The 26,310-nt window shown below is 35.3% G+C and overlaps 1 protein-coding gene across 2 annotated transcripts; it reads left to right on the top strand.

Moving 5' to 3' along the window:
• The first annotated feature begins 1,251 nt into the window (after positions 1 to 1,251).
• On the top strand, positions 1,252 to 23,879 carry LOC138304597 (uncharacterized). 2 transcript variants are annotated; one of them, XM_069244759.1, is made up of 18 exons: positions 1,252 to 1,336; positions 7,204 to 7,410; positions 8,295 to 8,357; positions 8,796 to 8,828; positions 14,580 to 14,761; positions 15,237 to 15,396; positions 16,008 to 16,104; positions 16,524 to 16,609; positions 16,836 to 17,000; positions 17,871 to 17,949; positions 18,517 to 18,671; positions 19,028 to 19,190; positions 19,526 to 19,606; positions 19,942 to 20,090; positions 20,630 to 20,747; positions 21,162 to 21,303; positions 22,001 to 22,133; positions 22,598 to 23,879. In XM_069244759.1, the coding sequence occupies exons 2-18, from the start codon at positions 7,286 to 7,288 to the stop codon at positions 22,737 to 22,739; spliced, it is 2,073 nt and encodes a 690-aa protein (XP_069100860.1). In that variant the 5' UTR covers positions 1,252 to 1,336; positions 7,204 to 7,285; the 3' UTR covers positions 22,740 to 23,879. The 2 variants fall into 2 exon arrangements, with proteins under 2 accessions (XP_069100860.1, XP_069100861.1); XM_069244760.1 differs by lacking the exon at positions 1,252 to 1,336 and adding an exon at positions 3,960 to 4,694.
• The last annotated feature ends 2,431 nt before the right edge of the window (positions 23,880 to 26,310 follow it).

Consider the following 26,310-nt stretch of genomic DNA (forward strand, 5'->3'; position numbering starts at 1 on the left):
CTTCAAAAAATCAGTGACTTCCACATTCGTTATACCAAGGATTTATAAGTATATATACGTCCTTGGTTATACTGACGAAAGGGACCCTACAAGAGGACCGGAGACGGAAATCGTTACAATATATATTAGAGTATTTTCTTCGTTCCTCGGTCACCTGTGTTTCTGTGTTTCTGATATCAACAACCGAAATGGTGAATGTGGTTGGTAAAGTCTGGAACGGTTTACCAGAATCGGTCCTGAAATCAGATCAGAAACATTTATACATATATATATGTTTCTGATCAGATACAACAAAAGACTTTGAAATCCTGCTAGAAAACCAACTGTAAAATTTAGACATCAAATGTACAATATAAAATTGAAAAAAAATGGCCTTTATCAGTATTGATAACTCACCCGATTTCCCCGGGTTGACCCGTTTTTTAGACATTTTAGAATGGATAACCCGATTGACCCGGCGGGTCATCAAATAACCCGATTTTCAGCACTTGGACCAAAGTGTTAAAAAGCTCACAAAAAAATCGTCAGATAAGCCATTAGCGCAATTTTGATTACATCTCAGGACTTAGACTCATATGAGGTCCTTGTATAAAGCAGGTAGCTATGTTTGTGTTTACACAAACTTTAATAAAGGTGTGAAATTGTAGCAATTACTCTATTCAGTCATGCTTCACGATGTCCATGATCATCGTTTTTAGCCAGAGCCAGATAGCAAAATTAGACATGGCCAATTAATACTGTTCAAAATCAGAAATTATCTCTTCAAAAGCACAAACACTTGTGATCTCAGACAAAGATTTACTCACATGAATAAAACAGTAAACGTGAAGTTGAACAGTATCCTGTTTCAGTAGGCAGGCAAACCAATCATAATGGCCGTCATTTTGTTTAGTCAAAGAAGATAATGAAACCGGACAACAAAAAATCCGGATTTTATGAAATATTATTTTAAAGATTTTTTAATACAATATTTTTATTAATTATCAGATTTAAATTATATTATTACATAAATATATCATAAAATTTATTGAATTACAATATGAAAATAATAAATATATGCATATTTAAGGCTTTTAAAAAGTGTTAAAAAATACACTAAAATGTTGTTTCGCACATGACACTTGTTTTGACCCTTTCACCCGTTTTTTCAAGGGTGATCACCCGATTTGACTTCATCAGAGGGTGGCAATACTGCCTTTATACGACCCCAATCGTCTTCATAAGAGATTTTTAAAAATTCCGGATTGAGTACGACCGTCAACCAAAGTCAGTTTACATTATTAGAGTATATATAATCACTTCCGGTATTTTTCGTTGGCGGAATTTTCAACGTCAGGTAAAAAAAGTTATTGAAATTTTGGGATATATCTGCGTCATAATGATATATTTCCATTGATACTGTAATTGATTGATTTCAGTTTGAATTCAATGATGTTTTTGTTGTAAATTGATCCGGTGTAGTTACATTTGAGAAGATCCGAAACGACTAGTTTCGAAGGATGTGTCTTGGCCTGTCTTCGAAAAGTTTACAGCATCAAAATTACAACATGACAACCAGTAAATCACTGAGTGTATCTTATTGGTCTCCAAACATCATAATTAACTCTTTGGCTTGAAGCACGTGTCTATTTGTCATAGGTTTCTGAGAAATGATGGTGTGGCTTCGAACTCACTGAAAGTCAAGGGATGAATGAATTGTAAGGTTCATGTAATGGCTTTAACCAGTGGTTAGATATTTATGCAAGCCTAATAACGCATTACTGTGTCTGCTATTGACAGAACTAATTTCATTAATTGTTTGTATATACCCTTGGCTAACTGTCAAGTCATACTGTTTGAAAAGTAATTGTGAAGCTAGCTTTGTAATTTTTCAATAAAATAAGAGTAAGATGTCAGTATAATTCTGGAGGACATAGAACTCGTGTGAAATGCAAATGCTATCTGTGTTCAATAGTGACGTAATGCCAGGTACTCCAACAGTTTGTTTTGGCAAAATTTGGACGCAGCCGAATAGCGCAGGAGCCTATTCGTTTATTCGTTGTAAAATGCAAATGGCTTGCTTTAAATGGCGGATCATCAAATAAGCATATAAGAAGACATTTTAAATTGATGTACAAGTGGCTCTTATACACACTATAAGGTACTCCTGTAACATGACAAGAAGACATATTTACGAAAAGTGAGATAGCCTTTAAAATGTGGATGTATTTTACACGCAGCTTCACAAATTACATATCAACAGTAAGACTGACAGTTAGCCAGGGTATATACCAACAATTAATGAAATTAGTTCTGTTCAATTGCAGCACAGTGAAAGTTCAAGGGATGAATGAATTTAAGGCAAAGTCTTGGAAGAGCGCAGCTATACATAATATGACTGAAAGCAAGGCCTTAAAGAGCGCAGCCAGATGTTTTGATATGAATAGTGCATGGCATGGGAAGAGCAAATTACCTCTAGGGGAAAATAGGGTAACTTTGGATGGTTTTCATGGAGCCTCACCCTTGCTCCTGATGTGTTCTGAGAATACGATACGGGATTGTATGTGTTGTTGGTTGGTTAACAATTCGGTCGTTCTCTGTTAAGCATGTTCTGATTGGTTAGTGCATGAATTGACTATGATATACAAAACTGAAACCAGTGAGGTTGAAGCGGATGTCTTCGGACACCCGGAGCGTAATTTCGGAGACATTCTTTGACATAAGTTTCTTTTACTTAAATCTATTTCAAACGCATACTGAATATTTCAAAACGTCGTTTACACTTTGAAATAAAAGTAAAAATACCGTGAATAATAATTTATAACCCCATGTATTAAATGTCTAGATCGTTGCATGGAATTAAAGTAATGGCACTATAAAACCAATTAAACGCATGTGATATTTTGATATGTTGACAAGTGCATAATAGATGATCAGAATTAAAAAGTTCTCATACCTTAATTGATTGTCACAATAATCCTGTTAATTAAGATCATAAGGTCTAAACGCACATATTTCTCTTATCGAAGCTAGCACGAGGAAAGCAAAGGAAGATGGGTGCAACACATGTACTCTACACGGGGGCGTAGGAAAAGGGAGGGGCACCCAGATAATGAATAACTATTTTTCCCGGGGAGACACCCGGACCCCCAAACATCCAAAATCTCGAGACTACAGCGCTGGTATGGTAATTTTCGTATTCATTAATTTCCTGTTAGCGACGCTACAGTCTATAGATGTGCACAAGGATTATATGTAATGATTTAGAGAAAAAGTATACATACCATATACATGTATCTATGCTTGTATCTTTGTAACTTAATTAAAGGTTTATGCAGAATTTTTTGTATACATTTGGTAGTAGACTAAAGGTTACACCCTTATCTTCTATGTTTAGACTAGAATTAGGCACGGAGTGTACATGTACACTGTACTACAATGCCTTTAGACTACACAGGTAGACATAGAGTGCACGTGTGAACATGCTATGGTGTCCATTATAGGTGGATATGATGGTGTCCAAGTACATTCATACTAAGACACACAAGGTGATGTGTTACAGCTAGGGATGGGGGAAATTATATATATGAATATTGTCTTCACTTTTAAATAATAATATGTAATTATTATTCTTTAGTATTTATTTTTGAATTACAGCATCTACAATTCAGTAGATATGAAACACAAGAGAATTGAAAGCGCGATTACTTGCTCAATTTGCTTTTGCAAAAGATAGCTAAGTGACATTTATTTAGTGGGTTTTTGTTTTGTTTCTGCATTTCTCTCATTAACGCCCTCTACTTTTTTTCCTCCTCTCTTTGCTGCTTCTTGAACAAGGCTTCTTTTTTTTTCATTAATGATGTCCACACTTGTTAAGATTCCATGTGAAGTGTTCCGTGCTTTACATTTTTTCTCCAATGACAATCCGACCTTTTGAGGTAGCATAATGTTCTGGATCTCAACATTCCATATGTTGTCAGGTATTGAAGATGTAGTAGGCCTAGCTGTTGAATCATCTGCTACGTCAACTTGGAGCTTTCCTTCCTGCAGGAGATTTAGGAGAAGTTCCGGATCGTCAACAGATATAAATTGTGATGACGACAGAACATCAGTCGATAATGCCGGCAGGGAGAAGCTATGCTGATCTACAGTTACCTGTGGGGAAAATAATGTTGTTGAATAAATTTTATTAAATTAATCATCCAAGAATTTCAAAGGCATCTGCTCATAAACTCTGAACATGTAAAATACTTACAACTTATGAGACCCCCTCAGCCACTGCTACTTCTGAGAAAGAAAGGCTACCGTCAAATGGAAATGGTGCATTAGGGTTATCATTGTCTGGTCCCGAATCAACAATCGGCATGATATAGAATCCATTCCCTTGAAAATGTGAAGTGATATACAAATGTAACATGCTATTATATGAACGTCTGTGTAGTATATATACTTATAGGTCAGAGGGTTAGATGTACCGTTATCATAGGCCTATATAAATCCTATAGGGCTGTGTGTATTCCTTTTACCATTTATATGTACAACTGTTTATTTGTTCTAGTCATTAGTAAGCTACATGCTATTATTTACTTACAGTTTGGTCAGATGATCCAAGGGCAAATGAAGGCGATTTAGCATCAACACTATTGCGGGTAGTGCACTCTTTTTCTAGAGCAGTTGGACTTGGTAATTCTGAAACAGGCATCGCAACTTCCCTGGTAGGAGCATCCGTCAATTTGGATGGCGTGAAGTTGATAACCTCTACAACTTTGGGATTAAAGGGATAGATCCCACACGCCCTGTAGAACAAAATTTGGATACATGTATAAAGAGATTAGATTGTATTTTAATTGTGTTAAAGGTGGTATAAACCTGAATTCGCTTTGTATGTTTGATGCCGTGAATGCCTTCTCCCATACAATGTTGATTAGGCCAGGGATTTTCCATAAACAGTATTCAAAGGAGATGCCACGTGGTCAGCACAAGCACAATTGTAAGAGGCGCTGAATGGGCCAAATACGCTCCTGTCCAAGGGCCGGAGTATATTGGTCGTGTGTGGAGGAAGACACATTATTTGGATATTGCTTTGCATAGCCAACTGCACTCTGCAGTACAGCAAAACTTTCATGGGATGAATGCCCATCAAGTATCAATATTTATGGTCTGTGGTCTCTGCAATGCTTAAGGAAATAATGCAGAACCAGTCCTCCCAGATCTTATCCGTCATATACCCGTTCTCCTGGTAGGTCCATTGTGACCCCTTTGGTGCTGACTCTACTTAAAACCCGTGTAGAGACTGAGTTGTTTTGCTCTTTGCTATAAACATCAGTGGCATTGCCATTCCTTGTGCATTGATACATGTCATTATAGTTACAGTGGTGCGGTTGTTGGAGGACCGACCCACAACATTCCTCATTGCCTTGTCCGCAATTACCTTTGGCAGATTGTGATTAAAGTTTCTATTCGTTTTGTTGCAATTCCAGATGGCATTTGGTTTGTTTATTATGTCATTTTCCTTCATTAGAGTTTCCAGGTCTTTAAAGTACTTCGTAACAATGACCGAGTTGAGCATGGACGCTCGAGAAGCTGCTAAACTCTCTGGTTTTCGAATTGTTAACTTGGATGACATTTTTTTACTCCAGCCCACCAATTCCTTGTTGTGTATGCATGCTTGAAAGGAGTTGTCTGAAGTCTCCTGCAAATTTCTCCTGTACGGGACAATAACTGACTTCTGGTGATACCAACACCTATCTTTGACGCCTCTTTCACTGCTTCGACAATACCCTGTTCCACGGATTCTGGAAGTGCCGTCTTCCTTCCTGGTCGACTCTTTGGGTCTGATCTACCACTTATTTGATCCATAAGGGTAGATTTTGGGACAAGGCCTGGAGTGCCGCGTACATTTATGTGAATCTTATATATATATGATTTCGCCCCAATTGTTGACGTTATGTGACGTCACGATTCCTTGTGCTCATCTTCGCCTTGGTGAATATTTTGACTGCATTCCATAGCTTTTAATTTTCAATGTGTCATTATTATTATCTAAAAAATAAAAAAATAAAATGTTTAATTACCCCTTTTATGTATTTGCATTAGTTAAATAAAGTCAAACCTGTGTATAAAGGACACCCAGCAGACAAGACTAAAGTGTCCTTTATAGACAGGTGTCCTTTATATAGAGGTCAGTGTTTTGACGAGTTATGTCTCCAGAGCGGTTCAACCTAAGCAATCTTTCCATACACAAATACATGTATTTGTCTCTTTTTCTTTTCATTTTGTTCATTTTGGAATAAATGAATAGTAACATAATTATTATTTAAAGGAATTTGTACAGTATATTTATATTTTTCATTTCAAGCAAATCAGAAAAAAAAATAGATCTGAAACAATTATTTAATTAATTGTATATACAATGTATATACATGTATGTATCTGTGTTTTTCTTATATACTTTCAGCTACCAAACTGCATATGAAATAATTTAAAAAAAACACGACAAATAGTTTATTTACATCTTCAGATAAATAAAACAACCCTTTAGTAATTAATAAAAAGAATTCAGGCAGCCATCTTGGGTTTTGATAGTTCAAGTTTGTTATCGCTATTTCTCAAAAAGTACTGAATGGATATGTCTCAAATTTCATATGTAGGTTCCTCTAGGGTCCTAGTTGTGCATAATGCCTTTTGGGATTGATTGGTCAACGATATGGCCAACCTGCCGCCATCTTGGATTTGGTTGTTGAAGTTAGTGACAGCTATTTCTTAGAAAGAACTTTTAAAAGCAATCTGTCTGAAATTTTATATGTAGTATTTTTGAAAAAGTTTAAAAAGCAGGGAAAAGATCCCTTGTTCCATTGTCAAACATAGATAATTCTTTGGCGGGCGCCAAGATCCCTCTGGGATCTCTTGTCTATTCTCCTGTTTCTTATCATTAGCAATTCAACCCACTGCTCAATAAATTAATAATTAAAAGTAAGACCACTTTCTTATATGGTCCCAAAATATCCAATTTCAACAAAAATCAACCTGTGTATAAAGATCACCTGGCAATTAAAACATTTTTCTATTTACTCTACTGAGTGCATTTGGTCTTACAGGCCTAGGTTTGACTGCAGTGTTATAAATATGTATAAATCATATGTATGAAGTAAGTTTTAAGCTAATTATCTATATTATTAATACTGAATTAAGGTTTTGAATTAAATATATTTTCTTTATTTGTAGGTGAATTGACTGTGGTTCATAAACCGATCATGCCGTAACAATATTGATTAGAGTGTTTGTTCATCAAGAAGAAATTTTTAAAATGACATCAGCACGACGTGATGATGTTGATTTGGCCAAGGTTTTACAAAAATGGGCAATCGAAGAAATGCGCTTTCGTCCACAAGGCGTTGGTGTTCGACAGCCAAATATAGATGACTTTAAGGGGTAAGACATTTATTGTATACATATTTGTTTCATTTAAGATCTAAATAGATTTTTATTGTCCTTATATATTGTGGTATTATACATGCATACAACATACAAATATATGTATGTAAGTTGATCTGTTGGATTGCATTTGGTCTTCAGGTAGACTGATGTTATCATTTAAGTTCAACATACCAATAATTTATAATCCTGTGAAGGTGATTATTAACTTAGATACTACATGTATATATACCATGTAAAGTTTTTAAATTATGCATTCCAAATACTATAAGATCTCTTTGATATGTAATTTGAAATAAATGATATATCAATTATGGACATTATATGCACAGGTAGAATAAATAATGACTGAGGGCATAGTCAAGGTCATTATTTTGAATTCAACCAGGGCGATATAACACCATATGAACTGAAACAAAGGTCCTTATAATTTTTATATTAGATATGATAATTATTTTGAATGTTTGCTTCATGCTATGAAATATGGAAATGCATGGAGAATTGCTCAACTACATCCCTCGAACAACTTCAGGAGGTGTGGGTATTGTAATCACAATATCGACTTGAGAGTGATGTCACAATAGGAATATCTACTCTGGTGTGACGTCACAATAGGGAATATTGACCCAGTGTTTCTAAAAATGGAAATATCGAGTAAATAATGCTTTCTAAAAATCGAAACACTGAGTCAATATGCTATATATATTGAATGTCACGTGACAATGTATTAGCCAATGAAACAAGTTGAAAATCAGACCATATTTAATATACATAATAAATATATATGATTTTGATTAACTTCTTATTTGAATATATACTCTCTATTATATAATTATAGTGACTTTACTTAGAAGAAATATCAAATTTTCTATATGTTCCAGCATGTGTCGAGGACAGATGAAAGATATATGGAAGTTCATATCATCTCATGTTTACAGTGCACAGTAAGTTTTTGGGCCACTACATATATATATTCTCTGTTTTTAAATAACTTTTAAATAACAATATAACACATCTTGAAGTCCTCGGCCATTTATTATATTATTATTTCGCAATTTAGCATTTATATCTATTATGGACTGTGCTAAAATAAAATTTAGTATTGATGACAAGTTTGAATTTGTCTTCTATTAGAACGAATAATCATACCCTGTGTCCACTCTGTTCCCATCTGTCAGAAATCTTCTATACGTCGTTCAGAGCTACGTCATCGTAGCTAGTCTTCTGTATCTACTTTATTGAATTTAGCATTGTCTTTTTTAATTCTCTCCTGCTGTTACACTAGACTTGTTAGTGACATATATATAGGTAGATTTGTTCTCAGATTATTAAGTTTATTATCAATAATGAAAATTTTAATATTGTATCTATATCTATTTCAGGACTGTAAAAGAAGTGCAAGGCAATTTAACATTGTATCCTTAATGTTAAAATATTTGTTCTTGAAACTGTTATGTATACTTAAAGATGCTCCACCGCTGACAAATGGTGATTTTTCACTATCAAAAACAGGAGCAGACGATTTAATATATTTCTTAAAGCTGCAAAAGTTACTTACTTTACACCATTACCACCATTGAAAAGTTTGAGTTTCTAATTTTACTTCAAGTTAAAAATATTAAAAATAATTAATTGCATCCCTAAAAAATTCTGTGGCACTATATCCTATATGGGATGAAGTACTGATTGTGCATAGTTTTATATTTTTTCTTGTGTAAATTAGGCATACATATACACTATTAAATACCAATTATTGTTAAAATGATGAGTATCATTTATGCTCTGTCGACAGTGAAGCATCTTTAAATATATGAATCCTTAGATTTACCAGTAATATAATTCTATTTGTTAAGATTATTTTGCTTTGAATCAAATACACAAATGAGCAAATATTTAATTATTATTTTGGGAAATGAATGGGACATGAATGCATATTGACGGACCCATGTAATTGTTTGATTCTTTTTATCTCCGAAACGCGGGATATTAATTTGGGTTTGTCCGTCTGTCTGGTCTGGTCTGTCTGTCTGTCTGTCTGTCTGTCTGTCTGTATGTATGTATGTCTGTCTGTCTGTCTGTCTGCCACTTGCGACGGACCTCATTTACCAGAGTTATGGCCCTTTGATTTAATAAAAAAAAAGTCATTTTCTGCCATTTCCCTGCAATAACTCTAATAAATATAAACCAATTTTCTTTACACTTGGTTACAAGGTCAAATGCCTTACGGGCTTGGCCAAGTTCGATTGCCACTTTTGGCTGACATTATGAAGTGGAGTTATGGCCCTTTGATGTACTAAAAACATCATTTTCTGCCATTCCCTGTGCAATAATTATACCAAATTTAAGTGTTAACCGATTTTCTTAAAAGTTAGTATCGAAGTTAAATGCCTTAAAGTGGAGCGGCTAAGGTTGATTTTTTGGCAAAATCGTTCAAAGTTTGAAGAAAGCATGAAACTTTGCATATGACCTCTTTAGGACATAAGGTTTCAGGAAAAAAATGGACCCCAAAAAATCACGGCCCCTGGCAGCCGCCATATTGGTTTTCAAAATTGCCGTCAAAAACCACCTTCTGCAACCAATATCTCACGTTGACATTCTGAGAGTGTTAAACTTCATGAAGGACCACCATTTTGTATTTCAAGATGGCCACCAACTTTGCGAGCTATATCTGTATATAATACGTCTAATGGCTAAACTCACTTTAAGCCAATAAACACATGCAAATATAGTGAAAGTATTTATTTTTTTGTAGTGTTTGATACATAAATAATATTATTCTTATTTAAACTTCAAAATGACCGCAATTTTAAGATCCAAGATGGCCGCTTGAATTAAAGTTGTCTCAGTATTTCACTCTGTAAGAGAAGTAAAAAGTTAAAATGTTGATATTTATGAGATGCCTTGAATGATCTTGGAATAAATATCTGAATTGCAACACTACAGGCGTCATCAGATGATCATTTTTCGTGTGCTTCATCGAGTCCTCAGTTGGAACATCTTCAAAGTCACAAATCAGCAGTGATTGGCCAAATCTCTCTCCATCTGTGGATTACACACAGCTCATACCTTGTCGCTTCTACTGTGATCAGTCGGGCGCCTTCTCTCCTGTTTTGAGTGTACATCTTCAGCTGATTTCTTCTCACTGCCCATTACTTCCAATGTTGGAAATAGCTTTTAAGTTGAACATGCAGGAAACAGGAACACCAATTCCGACATTCTAGGGTATTGATATCTTCTACCAATCCTTTACACTTCGGCTTCCTACTTTCAAATCCCTCCTCACAGTGTAACTCCGATGAAACTGAAAGTTATCCATAACTGAGTTTTAATTACCATATATACTTTCTCTTTGAAGACTTAAAGTTCTCTTGTTCTCCATGGCTGCTATTTATTTTCACCCAGTCCTTGGTGCCTTGTGCATGTATTACTAACGGTGGCTATATGTTTTTGGTGGATTTAGTTTGCATCATCTTTGTTCTTAACTCAACACTATCATCTGTTTAACCTTCGCCATCTTTATCTCCTAAGCCTGCATTGGAATCGGGAGTTCTGGCTCGGAGGCACAGCTTACATTTGTAAAAAAAAATGTCATAAAGGTAGGTTTGACTATCTTCGCAAGGACTTGTTTCTGGTTAATTTCTAGGGCCACTACTGTCAAATTGATAAACGTACCACAAGGTGTCATGTCAGACCAGGTAGACATCCAAGTTTGGAAGGCAAAACCTTGCTTTGGACTTACTCGAAGTCCTTCCTTAAGTGGAGTGTCCTGATGTTGTTGGAGTCATGCAGGATTGCATCGAACATATTTCCTGACATTTTATCTTATTATTATTATATATCATCCCCTGAATCCACATAAGATTTTCTGAGACGCGGTTGACGGCCGGACATGAACGTGGTCATGCAATATTAGTGCGGCCATCTCATCCATGAAACCTTCTTTGGTAGACGTATCTCAAATGATCTTGTATTTAGTGCTTCTGCTTGCAGGTCTGATATTAAGGTGAATCTCCATCACGTAAAGTATTTTGGATGCCTGCCAAAGTGATTTTGTTTAGATATTTTCTGATGTGATATGTTGCAGTCATAATAAGCCATATGAAGCCTCGCCTTCTTGCTTTATCAATTCTTCTGGCAAATACCATCTTCCATTCCACATTCAAAATGGAGATGATCCTCGATTGTTTTTGTTGTTTACAATTTGAATCATTCGGAAACACCTCTTCTGCTCTCTACAGTTTATCATATATCCTTTCTCTCTTACAAATAACATTCATGGGTCTCTACAGTATCTTTTATAATGTTTGGGTACATCTTGCATTTGTAGACAGTGTAAGGTATGCCAATAGGACATTGTGCCGATGTAGTGAAGATCTCCATAAGGATAGGCTATATCCAGTTACATGGTATAGCTCTTGTATGAGTGTTCTTTCCAGAATGACAAATATTTCTATCATGTTAAATTTTATTCTAGAACTATAATTATCTTTTTTGCATGATAATGGATGTGATGAATGTTTTCCAAGCTGCTGTACTCTGAAGGAATTAAATGTCCGCTACCTATCTGAAATGATGAAATGGTTAAACGTTTTCTAATGAAAGTCAATCATTGTGTGTTTATAAGGACGATGTCAGGGATCATAAGCGACCAGCTTTATGGAAATTAACGTTTGCATTGAGTTTATCTATTCAGATTGGTTCAGAGAATTATGGTATGTCTAATATTTGTAGAAGTTAATATCAAGTTTTACGTAATGTTTCCGAAATTATCAGCCAATTTAGTTAATTTATGTACCTTTAATTTAATACTGCCGGACAACTTGAATTTCAGAACAGAGGCCATTTTTAGCTCACCTTGCCCGAAGGGCGGTGAGCTTATGTCATGGCGCAGCGTCGTCCGTCGTCCGTCCGTCAACATTTCCTTTAAATTGCTACTAGTCATAGAGTTCTGCATGGATTGTAACCAAATTTGGCCACAAACATCCTTGGGGGAGGGGAAACAGAACTTGTATAAATTTTGGCTCTGTCACCCCCGGGGCAGAAGGGGGGGGGGGGGCCCAATAGTGGAAATGGAGGTAAATCCTATAAATCGCTACTTGTCCTACAGTTCTGCATGGATTGTAACCAAATTTGACCACAAACATCCTTGGGGGAGGGGGAACAGAACTTTTATAAATTTTGGCTTTGGTCCTCCAGGGGCAGGAGGGGCAGGGCCCATTAGGGGTAATAGAGGTAAATCCTTTAAATCGCTACTTTTCCTAGAGTTCTGCATGGATTGTAACCAAAATTAGCCACAAACATCCTTGGGGGAAGGGGAACAGAACTTGTATAAATTTTGGCTCTGATCCCCCGGGGACAGGAGGGGCGGAGCCCAATAGGGGAAATAGAGGTAAATCCTTTAAATCGCTACTAGTCATAGAGTTCTGAATGGAATGTAACCAAATTTGGCCACAAACATCCTTGGGGGAAGGGGAACAGAACTTGTATAAATTTTGGCTCTGATCCCCCGGGGGCAGGAGGGGGCGGGGCCCAATAGGGGAAATAGAGGTAAATCCTTTAAATCACTACTTGTCGTAGAGTTCTGAATGGAATGTAACTTAATTTGGCCACAAAATCCTTCCTTGTAAAATTTGGGGAAGGGGAACAGAACTTGGGAAGGGAACAGAACTGTATAAATTTTGGCTCTGGTCCCCCCAGGGGCAGGAGGGGCGGGGCCCAATAGGGGAAATAGAGGTAAATCCTTTAAATCGCTACTTGTAATAGAGTTCTACATGAATTGTAACCAAATTCTGCCACAAACATCCTTGGGGGAGGGAAAGGGGAACAGAACTTGTGTAAATTTTGGCAGTGGTCCCCGCTGGGGGCAGGAGGGGCGGGGCCCATTAGGGGTAATAGAGGTAAATCCTTTAAATCGCTACTAGTCATAGAGTTCTGAATGGAATGTAACCAAATTTGGCCACAAACATCCTTGGGGGAGGGGGAACAGACCTTGTATAAATTTTGGCTATGACCCCCTGGGGGCAGGAGGGGCGGGGCCCAATAGGGGGAATAGAGGTAAATCCTTTAAATCTCTACTTGTCCTAGAGCTCTACATGAATTGTAACCAAATTTGGCCACAAACATCCTTGGGGGAAGGGGAACAGAACTTGTATAAATTTTGACTCTGATCCCCCAGGGGCAGGAGGGGCGGGGCCCAATAGGGGAAATAGAGGTAAATCCTTTAAATCACTACTTGTCATAGAGTTCTGAATGGAATGTAACCAAATTTGGCCACAAACATCCTTTGGGGAAGGGAAACAGAACTTGTATAAATTTTGGCTCTGGTCCCCCGGGGGCAGGAGGGGCGGGGCCCATTAGGGGTAATAGAGGTAAATCCTTTAAATCGCTACTAGTCATAGAGTTCTGAATGGAATGTAACCAAATTTGGCCACAAACATCCTTGGGGGAGGGGGAACAGACCTTGTATAAATTTTGGCTCTGACCCCCTGGGGGCGGGAGGGGTGGGGCCCAATAGGGGATTTAGAGGTTAATATTAAAATTCCTTCAGAGAAGAAACAATGAACCTGTATTCAGAACATTACTTGGCATTACAAACCAGGTGAGTGATACAGGCCCTCTGGGCCTCTTGTTTTAAATTCAAATAAGAATGGAATTATTTTGTATCAAACGCTACAAAATATAAATACCGATTGTATTTGCAGGTTTTTTATTTACTTAAAATCAGCTAAGCGAATTGTTATATTGTTATATACAGATACATATAGGTAAATTGGCTGCCATCTTAGAATACAAAATGGTGTCTTTTTACATTAAGTTTAACACTACCAGAATGATCCTAAGTAATAAAATAATAATTACTATCAATAATTTGGGTGTAGACGTTAAAGAATGTTAACTTGATTTTTACAGATGAATAGGGAAACAACTTATACTGTATGTTGGATTTCAAAATGGCGTAACGTAATTGTCTAGCACATGTATGCTTGTCTTACACCTCCCTGTGGAAGACAGAGATATCTTTTCCCTATAGCAACCACGGGATATCCCTGTGAAGTATGGAAGAAATGTTTGTTCGGAGTGGTATTCATTTGGTAATATGGAGATACATGCATGTATATAGTATGCTATTTAAATCAGATTAATGAAATTGCTTAACTAAAAATCAGAAAAGGAAGGAAAAAGAGAACCTACAAAGTTCGTTTTAAATCAGACGAAAAATATGACAGCGAGAGACAAAACTTGTTGGATAAGCAAGTACAATTGTCAGGGGAGGTAACCAACATCATCACTGATCTGAGTCATCTGGAAAACGACTTAAAACGACAACAGCAGGAACTCTCAGACACACGTGAGTTTATGGCTTTCTGTCAGTGTCATATACATGTTCATACACAATTAATGTCCTTTAGGCCATATGAAAATTAAAATGGAGAGACATATGATTTATTTTCATTGTATTTTATATCTATATTGATGTCTTATTAAACTCTGCATATCAATGTGATGAAGGGTAAAGGATGCATTTATATAATTATTGAATAACTAATTTAAAAGCAGATGACTTGTTTGATATTTTGTAATTTTCAACTAGATTCTTCAAAGTATACTTTTTTGATAATTTCATATTTGCATATTGCAGAGTTAACTCCCTTAATGGTATGCATTTATTGTGATATATTGTGTTATGTACCTCGCACACACATGACGTCACAATCAGTAACTACATGTACCCAAAAGGGCAGGTAACTCTGTAATATAGCAAATATGGCATATACCTTGGTATATCTTTTGAATTGTATGATTATCTTGATTTCCCAATCCAGAGAGAACCTATGCCTTAGCGTGTTCAGCCTTAACAGATCTTCAGAGAAAATCTGCCCTATTACAAGCCTTTAACCAACAGGGCCAGAACACTAACCATATGTACGAGGAATTCTCTCAGCGAATCAACAAACGTGTTCACCACATTACCAACAGAGCAAAGTAGGAATCACAAATTTGATTATGATATCAGTATCAACATTCATTTGTTTAATTAAAAACTTATAATAACCACAGGTTTTTTGGGGACTGTGCTTTTCATAATAACCACAGATTTTTTGGGGACTGTGCTTTTCATAATAACCACAGATTTTTTGGGGACTGTGCTTTTCCAACTTTTTATTTCAAGACTCTTCTTCTAATGTTAATAAAATTTATATAATTCAATTATTTGTATTGAATATACGGTAAAACATGTTTATACCGAACACACTTACAATAAATTCATGGTTACAACCTAGTAATCTTTATTTCTCATCAATATTCCTATACAATGTCTGTAACATGCATCTGAGAAATTATGCTTATATAACTTTGTGAGTTTATTGGTCACCAGAATTGGTCACAGAGAGAAAATCCAACAACTGACTTTTGAAGCAATAACAATATTTAATTGCTTGTGAGATGTACGTTTAGAAATGGGATGTGGACAAAAGTCCCTCCATACAAAAGCCCCTTTGACAGAAACCTTCCATACTATCATAAAACTGGATCAAAGTTTTGCAATTGTCAATTATATGATAAGATGTTAAATATTTTGTTTATAATGACAGAAAAGCTACAGAGACGGATGAGTATTACAGCCGTAAACATAGCTCTACAGACGATGATCACTATAGTAACTCGTCTGGTTTGGAGACAAGATGTAGTGTGAGTGTGCTTTATACATTTGGTAGACTACTTAAAAAACATAAATACTGAGAATCACCCTACAAACTCATCGTCAGATTCATCAACAAATGATCATCATTGATTGATGGTCAATTAAATATGTTTGATACCGCAGGTTTGCTTTTCATAAAAAAGGAATTTTATTTCATTTAACAGCATGCTGCTTTCTTGTTATAATAAGTTAATTATATATACGATTAATGTTTTATACAAATACTCTATATTCTAGAAATTTTTATTTTTGTACAACTTATATTAACGTATAATCCAAATGATGGATTTGTTCATTGTGAATTTTCGGGGGTGAATGAGCTAAACTTTTAGGAAAGGAATTAGATCTCCAATATAACATCTACTTGAAATTATCACCAGTGAAAAAATGAACAATTCTTTTACAGAAAAGGGTGCGAGAAACCTGTGATTCGGTGGGAATGTTTTTGAACACACTTCTTCAGGGGTCATATGATACAGAAAAAACTGCTATGTAAGTAATATATGTACATAACATGCCAGTATGAGGCCATTTCCTTAAACAACTCAAGATAATAACCAGAACCAAATAAGAAGATAAGAATTTTTTGATTGAACCCAGAAAGATGAAACATTTTTCCACAAATGCATATCATAATTAACATCTGTCAAAACACATGCAGTACGCAAAATACATGTAGTTATTTCTTAATAAATATCTGGATTCTCTAATTCTGTAGTCAGAGGAAGAAAGAACTGTTGTGGAGTGAAGTGGAGAATGTTCTACGAGAGTTCTCTGTACAACAAACCTACTCCTCTATACTGCTCAACACACAGGAGTCCAGTCACGCTCTTCGTAACAAAACAAGTTCCATCGATCTTCGCAGAGATGCAGAACAGTTACGGTTAGACTTGAGATGGCCATGGCTACAAATTTTATAAGGTCACCTGACCATAGGTCATGGTCACCTATTGCGAATACTTTTGTCCGTCGTCGTACATCACGCATCATGCGTTAACATTTCCTTGTGAACGTGATAACTTGAGTAAATATAAACTGAGCTTAATGAAACTTTGTATGTAGAATAACATTGGAAATATCTCGTACGAGTTTGAAAATCAGTTTGATTCTATGGTATTTTATGGAGTTATTGCCCTTTGCACTAATAATTAGTATTGGACCTTGTGAGCACGATAACTTGAGTAAATATAAACCGTGCTTGTATGTAGACCTATTAGATCTATGTTCCTGATTTGTGCACAAAAGTCATCCGTTTGCTAGTTAATGACATAACTAATTTGTATCAAATATCAGGTGACCGTTAAGGCCCATGGGCCTCTTGTTTAATATTTACATGATGAATAAAATATAATTACTATGATACTTTTAGTCTCTTTTAATATGTACATGTATGAAATAGCATATACAAATGTATTGAAATAAGAGGTATGATATATAATTTAAGATTATCATTGTTTGGTAGTACATGTACTTTGTGGTATATTAAATCATTTCCATTGATATATTTTGTACATTTTACCTTTCCAGTATGAAATGTAAAATAATTACCAATGACTGCAATATGATATAAGGCAGGTTTTTTTTCTAAAATAGTATTAACGTTGTTTCAAACAATAAATTTCTGTATTGATCAAAGTACATGTAATGTTATATACTTATACCAGTATATTAAGGACTGTTGAATAAGGTGATAATGTCAAAAGCAAATGGTGATTACTAGAGGGTATAACTTCGTTTGTTTCACTATTTTCAGTTTTAAATATGAGAAAGGTGAAATGACCAATCTTTCCTCTCCGCCTTCCCTGTTACAAAGTGTCCATCAGCTGTTAGAGGTATGTAGCTAGCCATCTGTTTTTGTTCAAAGCTTTAGAATTTTAATATTATCCTGTATATTTGGTGCTCACAATATTAATCTGCTGAACTCCTACTCCACCTTGGTATTCCAGTTGCTTGAAACAGATTGGTTGTCTGTTTGGTGCCTATAATGCTTTACTTTAATATGTTGATTTCGAGATACCAGACTGACTGGGTGAAGTATGCTTTACCATTGGTAAATCCTTCATTCATTTGATTGTGACTTCAAATTTTGATGTGATTTTTGTCATGTCACAAACATCAGATGATGGAAATAATTTGACGGTAAATCATACCTTCCCACATTGTTTCCATGTCTTGAAATCAGCTTTTTTAAAAAGACAATACCTGGTACTGATGTAGACTGACGATTTATTTTTAGAAAATCTTTGGCATGTCAGACTTTGTCAACATACACAGTGATTGGTAATATTGATATATGGTGCTGAATTGATTGTGCCAGTTTTCAAGATATTTGTCAGAAAATAGAAATAAAATAACTGCTGTTAAAGAATACAATAGATACTGGTATTTGCTTTTTGAAGGAAAGTCAGATGAAGCAGATCCAGCGATTCGTCGAGACACAGAAGCACGAGAATGAAACCTGGAATCTGGATGACCAACTACATACAGTGAAGCAAAAAATTGATAATCAGTTGAAGAAAATGTTCAAACAGACAGACAGTCTTGGGAAGGCGAGGTATTTCTTACAATCAAAAGTCAGTTTTTGGAATTCATAGCAAATGAGAGGTGATAGAATAAAGAATCAATTAGAAATTTAATATCTGATATTATGTAATGTGAACTACATGTAAAGATATGAAAATATGTTGTTTTGTTCTGATATGAAGCAGAAAAACATGAAAGAATGAACATTAAATGTTCACATTAGCACTGATTATATATTGACTGTATGGTGGTATAATGTAATTATTTGCAGTAATAGCAGATTTGGTCTGCTAATAATATAGCTCTTCCTATTAACAACCAGGATTAATGTAGCGTTAAGAAAACTCGAATGAACATCAGCGTTTGTTTTCTGCTGTCTTAAATTAGAGAGCTGATTGAATATGAGTTGGAGCTATCAGGCAAACGTGCTGCCCTAACATGTTGTATAGACGAGGCAGAGATGCTAAAGGAGAGGATTGTCAAATCTCTAAGAGACAAGGACATATTGATGGCAAAATCTCAGAAGATACAGGATTTTCGACAGATAGCTGTGAGTTTAAATGAAAACTTTTTTGGTAACTAATAACGATAGTTTCCATCAAGACTGTCTTGTCTGCCACAGTATTTGCAATTGATTGTATTTGGAATTTTATCAAAAAAACTTTTGAATTCTATCCATAGTTGATCCAAAATGTGTTTTTGATTGGTGTTACGTTGTACTTACTTTTGTTTCAAAGAAGGAGAGATTTGTGAATGAAATATAACTGCTCTTATCTGATTATGTTTTTCCATTGCCTCTTGAAGTTCAACCATATTTAAAGCCTAACAATTTCCATAGTGATATGTTGATGTTACAATATGATTAAGATTCATTTTAATTTTCAGGACAAAAAGCAGAACTTAATTCACGTTCTTGTTAAACAAAATGCAAACGCAAAATCAAGACTTGATGAACAACAAAGGGAGGTAAGTCAATGGAAAATACTGAAAATTTCATGATGTTTCTGTTTAAGATTTCAATTGAGGTTTTAATTCAAGATTACAAAACTATATACCAGTAGGTATATTATGATAGATTCATTATTGATTTGGAATTTGTCAAGTTATCAATTCATAGCATCGTAATGAAGCATTGTCTAAAACTATTATCCATTATTGAAATACACACCTCTTTGCTGATATTAAAGCCCAAAGTCCTACAACTCAATTTAAGTTATCAGTTTTGTTTTAAATGACTATGACTTAAATTTTATGAAATAATTTACTTACTATTTAATACATTTTCATCCCTTTGTCTACAGATACAGCAATATATACAGAGATCTCTTCTCTCACATCGGTTGGAAACAAAGTCCCTAGCTCATGGCCTACATGGATGCATGGTCAGTGAAATGGACAAGTTTATCACACTGACCCTTCCCTGTCTGCTCTTCTCAAATCAAACTGACAGGTAAATCATTCAAAGTTTCGAAATACATCTTTATAAGCTGAGATGTGGGTGTTCTTTTGCAGTCGATCATTATTAAAATGACATTTTGTTGTTCAACAACCACAAATTTGTATCTTTTGAAAATCACTATATGTATATTGAGATATTGATATGTTGAAGCTACCTTTTTAAGGCCTATTGATATATAAAGGAAAAAGAGTACTGCTTTTTTTGTGTGACGATATCCCTGTGAACAGCAGCGTTGTGGCAAAGGGTTATCTCCCCTGGTTCATAGTAAAGGGTTTAGTATAAAGGCAGTGGATTCACACAGTTGCAAAAAAAAAATTTGAATACACCTATGAAAAGAATTATATCATCATCATATCAATTCTTATTTATTAAACGAATTTTCAGTTCACTGAATTATTTGACTGCATTTCTGTTGAATATAGTATACATAGTGATTATCTGTAATATATGCACTAGGTAATATTAATGTGGAAGTTAAATAGTATGATTAAATCCTACAAAGCTTATTTTTCCTATTGATGTTGGACCAGTCCGTTCAAAGTGGCTGTGATGGACCTATCTATACACCAGACAACAAACCACGTAGCAGTAGCATCGCGTCAGGCCCTACAAGATGTCTTCCAGTGTTTACTGTTTCCTGACTACCTGGTATGATGTATAATCCTTTCTGATACTCAACATAGTCGTCGCATGGTCTTAAGTGGCCTCTTACTCGTAGCCCTATAATGTTGAAGTCAATTCATGTGAGAAAATTTTAATCTGTATTCTGATGTAACCGTTCAGAATTTTCATGTTACACATCAACCTGTGATTTAACCATAACTACTATGAAAAATTGACAGTATATTAATGAATATGTAAATTGAAATTTATCAAAACATAATTTGTATTTGTGTCATCATGCAATGAAAGCCACTCTTATCATAATTGTTAGGTTTTTTTCAGAATGATTTGTTAAACATTGTTTGTTTTTAGTATTTATTTTAGATATTTTGTATGGAACACACAATTGGGCACACATTGCTTGTGAAGTATCATTTACACATGGAAGATTTATTTTAGGGACCAGAGTTGATCATGTCACATTGTCTGAAGCAGAAGGTCAAATTAAGAGATATGTCAGCACAGCAAGATCACCATGACAACATGCTTCATCATCTTGGAGCAAAGAAAGGGGACAAGGATGTCGTAGAGGTCATCATAGGTATGCATAGACGGAGGTTACCATTGACAACAACTCAATGGATGCGTGCTAAAATTACATTATTCTGTAGAATTTACGAAAACATGTTAATTGAACAGTATTTGACGTTTTATTTCTTTTTACTCCCATAGTCAGAGACTATCAATGATAGAAGTGTTGCAGTTACTGTAAGTTAAGTTTAGTAGAAGTATTAGGGAATATATCTAGGAAAAACAACATATGCCATCATTTCATCTTCAGAGTTATTACCATTATGTAGAGTTGTGTGCTCTTTCGATCAGCAGATATTTTTTTTAAAAATGGTGTTTTCAGTTTGGTCGAGAAATGACATAAATATGTCAGGAAAAAATTTGGTTTTTTGAGGAACTATTAGTTGCATAGTTAGAAAAGTAAATTGGTCTTATATCATGGAAAGCTCAATATGATAACACAATTTTGTAGTATGTTTAAACAAATGGGACTAATTCACGTACCACGTGATACCCGATAACGTTTGTGCGGGACAATTATCTCCAGTGGTGGTGGAACGTAGCTGTTTGTAATCTTCCCGCTGAAATGACGTTATCCGGCGATAACGTCATTTGACGTCATTCCTTCACCAATAGAAACAATAGTACTGCACAAACGTTATCGGGTATCACGTGGTACGTGAATGAGTCCCATTAATGTTTCATTTTCAATGGATTCTTGACTTCAGACCTCTGTAAAGAGATCAGTGAGCATGACAGGAAACAGATGGATAAATTACTACCTGCTCTTCAAGATCGAATTGAAAGAGCTCAGAAGAGTTTAATTGGAGCAACGTCTGCCAATCAGACCGTTCAGGATTGGTAAGTACCAATAAAAAGCTAAGTTGTCTAAAGATGAAAAATATATAGAATGTAGATGATGATGGTATTTCATCTTTTCATGTTATTGAGTTGTCTGTTACAGCAGGTTGGTTTGGATTGTCAGATCAATTAGTTAGAATTACATCACTTTGTGTACAATAAAATGTGGTGTTCGACTCTCAAACACTTTACTTTATTGTATGAGTATACCTGCATTGGGGCTCCATTGGCTGAGTAGTAAGATATCGCGACATTACCACAAGCCCTCCAACCTCCGGGTCTTTGTTTGAATCCCTTATGGGAAGTATCTTTTCTCCAGCTCTAAACTTTGAATGACCTTTGCTGTTAATGCAGTGTTAAACCAATCAAACCAAAATCATATATATATCTTAAATCCAGAATAAGCCTTTACAAAATATCTTCAACTGCAATGGGAAGTAATGTCTCCTCTACTCCCTTTTAAGGTGGGATCAGCCAGCCCAGTCAACAGTACCCTGGATACTAGTGGACCAACACAATCTACAGCAGTGGCGGAATCGGTGGAACGTTGTTGTAACGAAGTTACGACAAGCTATGCTGCAGAACATGGACCGAAGTAAAAAATAACAAACATTGACAAAAGTGAAAAAACGGGAAGTGGACCAAAGTAAAAAAAATAACAAACATTGACAAAAGTGAAAAAACGGGAAGTGGACCGAAGTAAAAAAATAACAAACATTGACAAAAATGGGAAGCAGATAGTACACATATAGACTGTTGTAAGTAGTAGCAGTTTGTTGCTGTAACTGATTGGATTTATAAGTATCAAGAATTTATCATGAGTGTCATCAACTAGATGTTAACTGTCATGGTACACTTTAATCTGATTAAAATTTGACTTGTAATTCTGCTCTGCTACGATGTTATGCGTTACGCTCAAATACAAGGGCTCGGAAAGATCCCTGTGGTTAGCCAATCAGCATCTCACCTACAAAATCTTTGGTGTGGTTGATTCTCTCAGAAATATAAACAGCTAAAAGTATGTCCCCAGATGTTCTAATTATAGGCAAAGGGTCATGCTGAGATGATGCAAATGGGGCGTTGTTAGATCTTGTAATTGAGTGTAACGTAGAGCATCGTATGGAGCGGAATTACAAGTCTAATTTTAATTAGATTAGGTACACTTGGACTACAGAATACAATTGATCATCGTATTTGCCTATATATATGAGCAGATACAAAATGACAAAAAAATAAATAAAGAAGTATGTGTAATTGTTTGAGATATACCGGGGACAGGTCTTTTAAAGTCATGATCACCGTTCACAGTACAGCAGAGATCATTTTTATATTTTTATGCAAGTATCTGACCTTTATGTTATTATTGATCATGACTATACCTAGTTATTCTGAAAATCATTTTCAAAAACGATTTTAATATAATTTACGAAAATTTTATGTCATAATGTTAGAATTGTTATTTCAAGTAATAGAATTGTTATTTCAGGTAATGAAATTATGCAAAGTGAACAATGTTGGAAAAGGAAAAGTGATGAAATCTGCTGTAGTTATGTACAGTGTTTTGAAAAAGGTGCTAAATAATGACAAATCACATTGGTATCTTTTACTACAGGTGTAATTCTATGTTTGATTGAAATAAAACATTGTGTTAATAGATCATACTAGCAGAAAGGAAACTCATGTTGAATGATTAAAGAATGTTGTTGATTATATTGAACTTATTCTATTAAAATATATTGAATATTACATACTGTTCACGTTATGTTTTAAACTACAGTGAACAGTGCCAACATAACCCCAGTACATGTTTAACTATGAGCAGTGTCCAGTGCCATAGTGTTGGAGGATATTCCTATTTCCAAGATCCATATAAGCTGTGCCTTAAATTATACCTCCGTTTGATATCCCAGGGTTAATATTACTATCAGTATAAGCATCCTTTGAATACGTGCAGCTAGTAAAACTCACTGAAGGTATTTTGAAGAAAGAAAGAAAAAGAAAAAAAGTAACAAATCTCAAGTCTACAGATACTTCTTTTGATGATTACAGAGGAACAGCTTCAGGTTCAATTTAATGTACCACTTTTCAATTTACCGATTTCTTTTGATTTACATCAGTGGACCAAGCTACTCTACCTCATCCTATACACATGTTGTTGCACACAAAACCTTTAGATTTGCTGTGACATAGTCCAGGGTTGGATAGCGATAGTAACCCTTGAAGTATCGAGGGTGCAATGTTTTGGGTTATTTTTACGCCCTATTAACAGCCAGGGTCATGTAAGGACGTGCCAGGTTTGTTGGTGGAGGAAAGCCGGAGTACCCGGAGAAAAACCACCGACCAGCAGTCAGTACCTGGCAACTGCCCCACATGGGATTCGAACTCGCATCCCAGAGGTGGAGGGCTTGTGGTAATATGTCGGAACATCTTAACCACTCGGCCACCGCGGCAATGTGGTCTGCCTAACCTTTCTCATCCTTTCTTATGTTTCCTTACTGTCATCTTCTCATGCATGGGACTGTAAGTCCCAACATGTGTAACTTCCCCGCTACCATGACTAGATGATAATATCCTCACAGATATCAAATTTAAAGTTCACCAGCCTCGTAATACGACGGCAAAGTACGATTTACAGTCAATTAGCCCCACCTTTCTATGATTGTGACATCAGGTTTTGACATTTTTTGTGATGTCACAATCACATGAAGGTGGGACTAATCGTACTTTACCTTGCGCCGTTTTGGATTACACTTCGTGTTTTCTCTTTAATATCCTCTCAACACTAGCTAGTCATGACACCGTCTTCACCTTCAATGCATATAGTACTGTAAGACAACGTTATATATGGTGTAACCTGTTGTCTTTATATTTATATACTTAGTATTATGTATAATATGGAATTTACTAGTCTAAGATGTAACATTGAATGCGACAAGGTTGGTGCAATATGTCTATCTATAAGTATGATCTGAAACCTTGGAGCATTTGGTATACTTGTACAACGTGGGCTAGGAACACTGGAATCTGAGAATTAGTTACAGATTATATGATCATTTACCCACCAGAGTGCCCTAAGATCATTTTTAGACGTTTCAGAGGTCTAAATCAAAAAACGATAAAAATCATACTCAAAAAACGATAAAAATCATACTCTCGTGGGTCCATGATTATATAATCTGTAACTTATTCTCAGATCCCTGTGTCTAGAAAGGCTCCACCCTCACCCGTTTTGGTTTTTCCTACATATTAAGGTATCGTACTAAATCCCATGTGTCTATAACATAATTTGATGAAATAGCACGACATGTTAATGTGTTTGTCCCAGGACACTTTAACTAAACATCATAAAGCTACAAATGTCATTGCCATCGATCGTTGTGTGTGTAAGTAAGCATGTATGTACAAAATGTACTCAGCCTGATGTTTTGTTTTGCAATTTTCTATTTTTCCTGTCAAGTTATCTGCCTTGTCCCTTGCACTAATAATTGATGTAACTAAAAACTACGACAGTGATTGCCATCGATCGCTGTGTGTATAAGTATGCATGTAAGTAACCAGCCCGATGTTTTGTTAGGTATCAGTCGCTGTGTCTTATTGACTAAATCATATTCTCAAACTAAAAAGTATTAATATATGTTATAATTTTATTTGAATACGTAGTCTCGACAATTACATTATTCATGTTGTAAAATTTACAAAACGGTTGCAATTTCTAGTCTCAGATCAGTTAAAAAAAATTCATGATAAAAAAAAAGAAAAAAGTTTCACAATGAGAAATGAAACTGATGCAAATTACCCGAAATTCGGTGCCTGGGCATCTTTCTGATTGTTTATGGATTAAAAATAACAAAACAAAGTTTTTGATAAGATTTTTTTTTGTATTTCAAACATCGCACTGCGTAAGCTATTACATGTGGTATCCACATTTTGATAAATACATATACAGAATAAATAATTACTAAAAAGGAGCCATGCCTATTTTGCAGAAACATTATTTTTTGCGCACATTCGTAGTATAAAATAAGTGCACTTAATAATTTGCTCCTTTTAGTAAGACCTTGACAAAGACATCCGTAATACTCTAAACATAAATCAGAAATGTTCCTTTACTGGCAACTACTAAGACTATTTCCTCATTCGAATATTTTTCTCACCTTTCAGTCAGAAAAAAATGTCA

Source organism: Argopecten irradians, chromosome 12 (genome assembly GCF_041381155.1).
Source record: "Argopecten irradians isolate NY chromosome 12, Ai_NY, whole genome shotgun sequence".
Taxonomy (NCBI): Eukaryota; Metazoa; Mollusca; class Bivalvia; order Pectinida; family Pectinidae; genus Argopecten; species Argopecten irradians.

Coding starts and splice junctions, on each gene's coding strand:
- LOC138304597 (XM_069244759.1), top strand. CDS start 7,286: ATGACATCAGCACGACGTGATGATGTTGATTTGGCCAAGGTTTTACAA. Junction 7,411..8,294: donor AATATAGATGACTTTAAGGG/GTAAGACATTTA, acceptor TATATGTTCCAG/CATGTGTCGAGGACAGATGA. Junction 18,672..19,027: donor GACAGTCTTGGGAAGGCGAG/GTATTTCTTACA, acceptor GTCTTAAATTAG/AGAGCTGATTGAATATGAGT.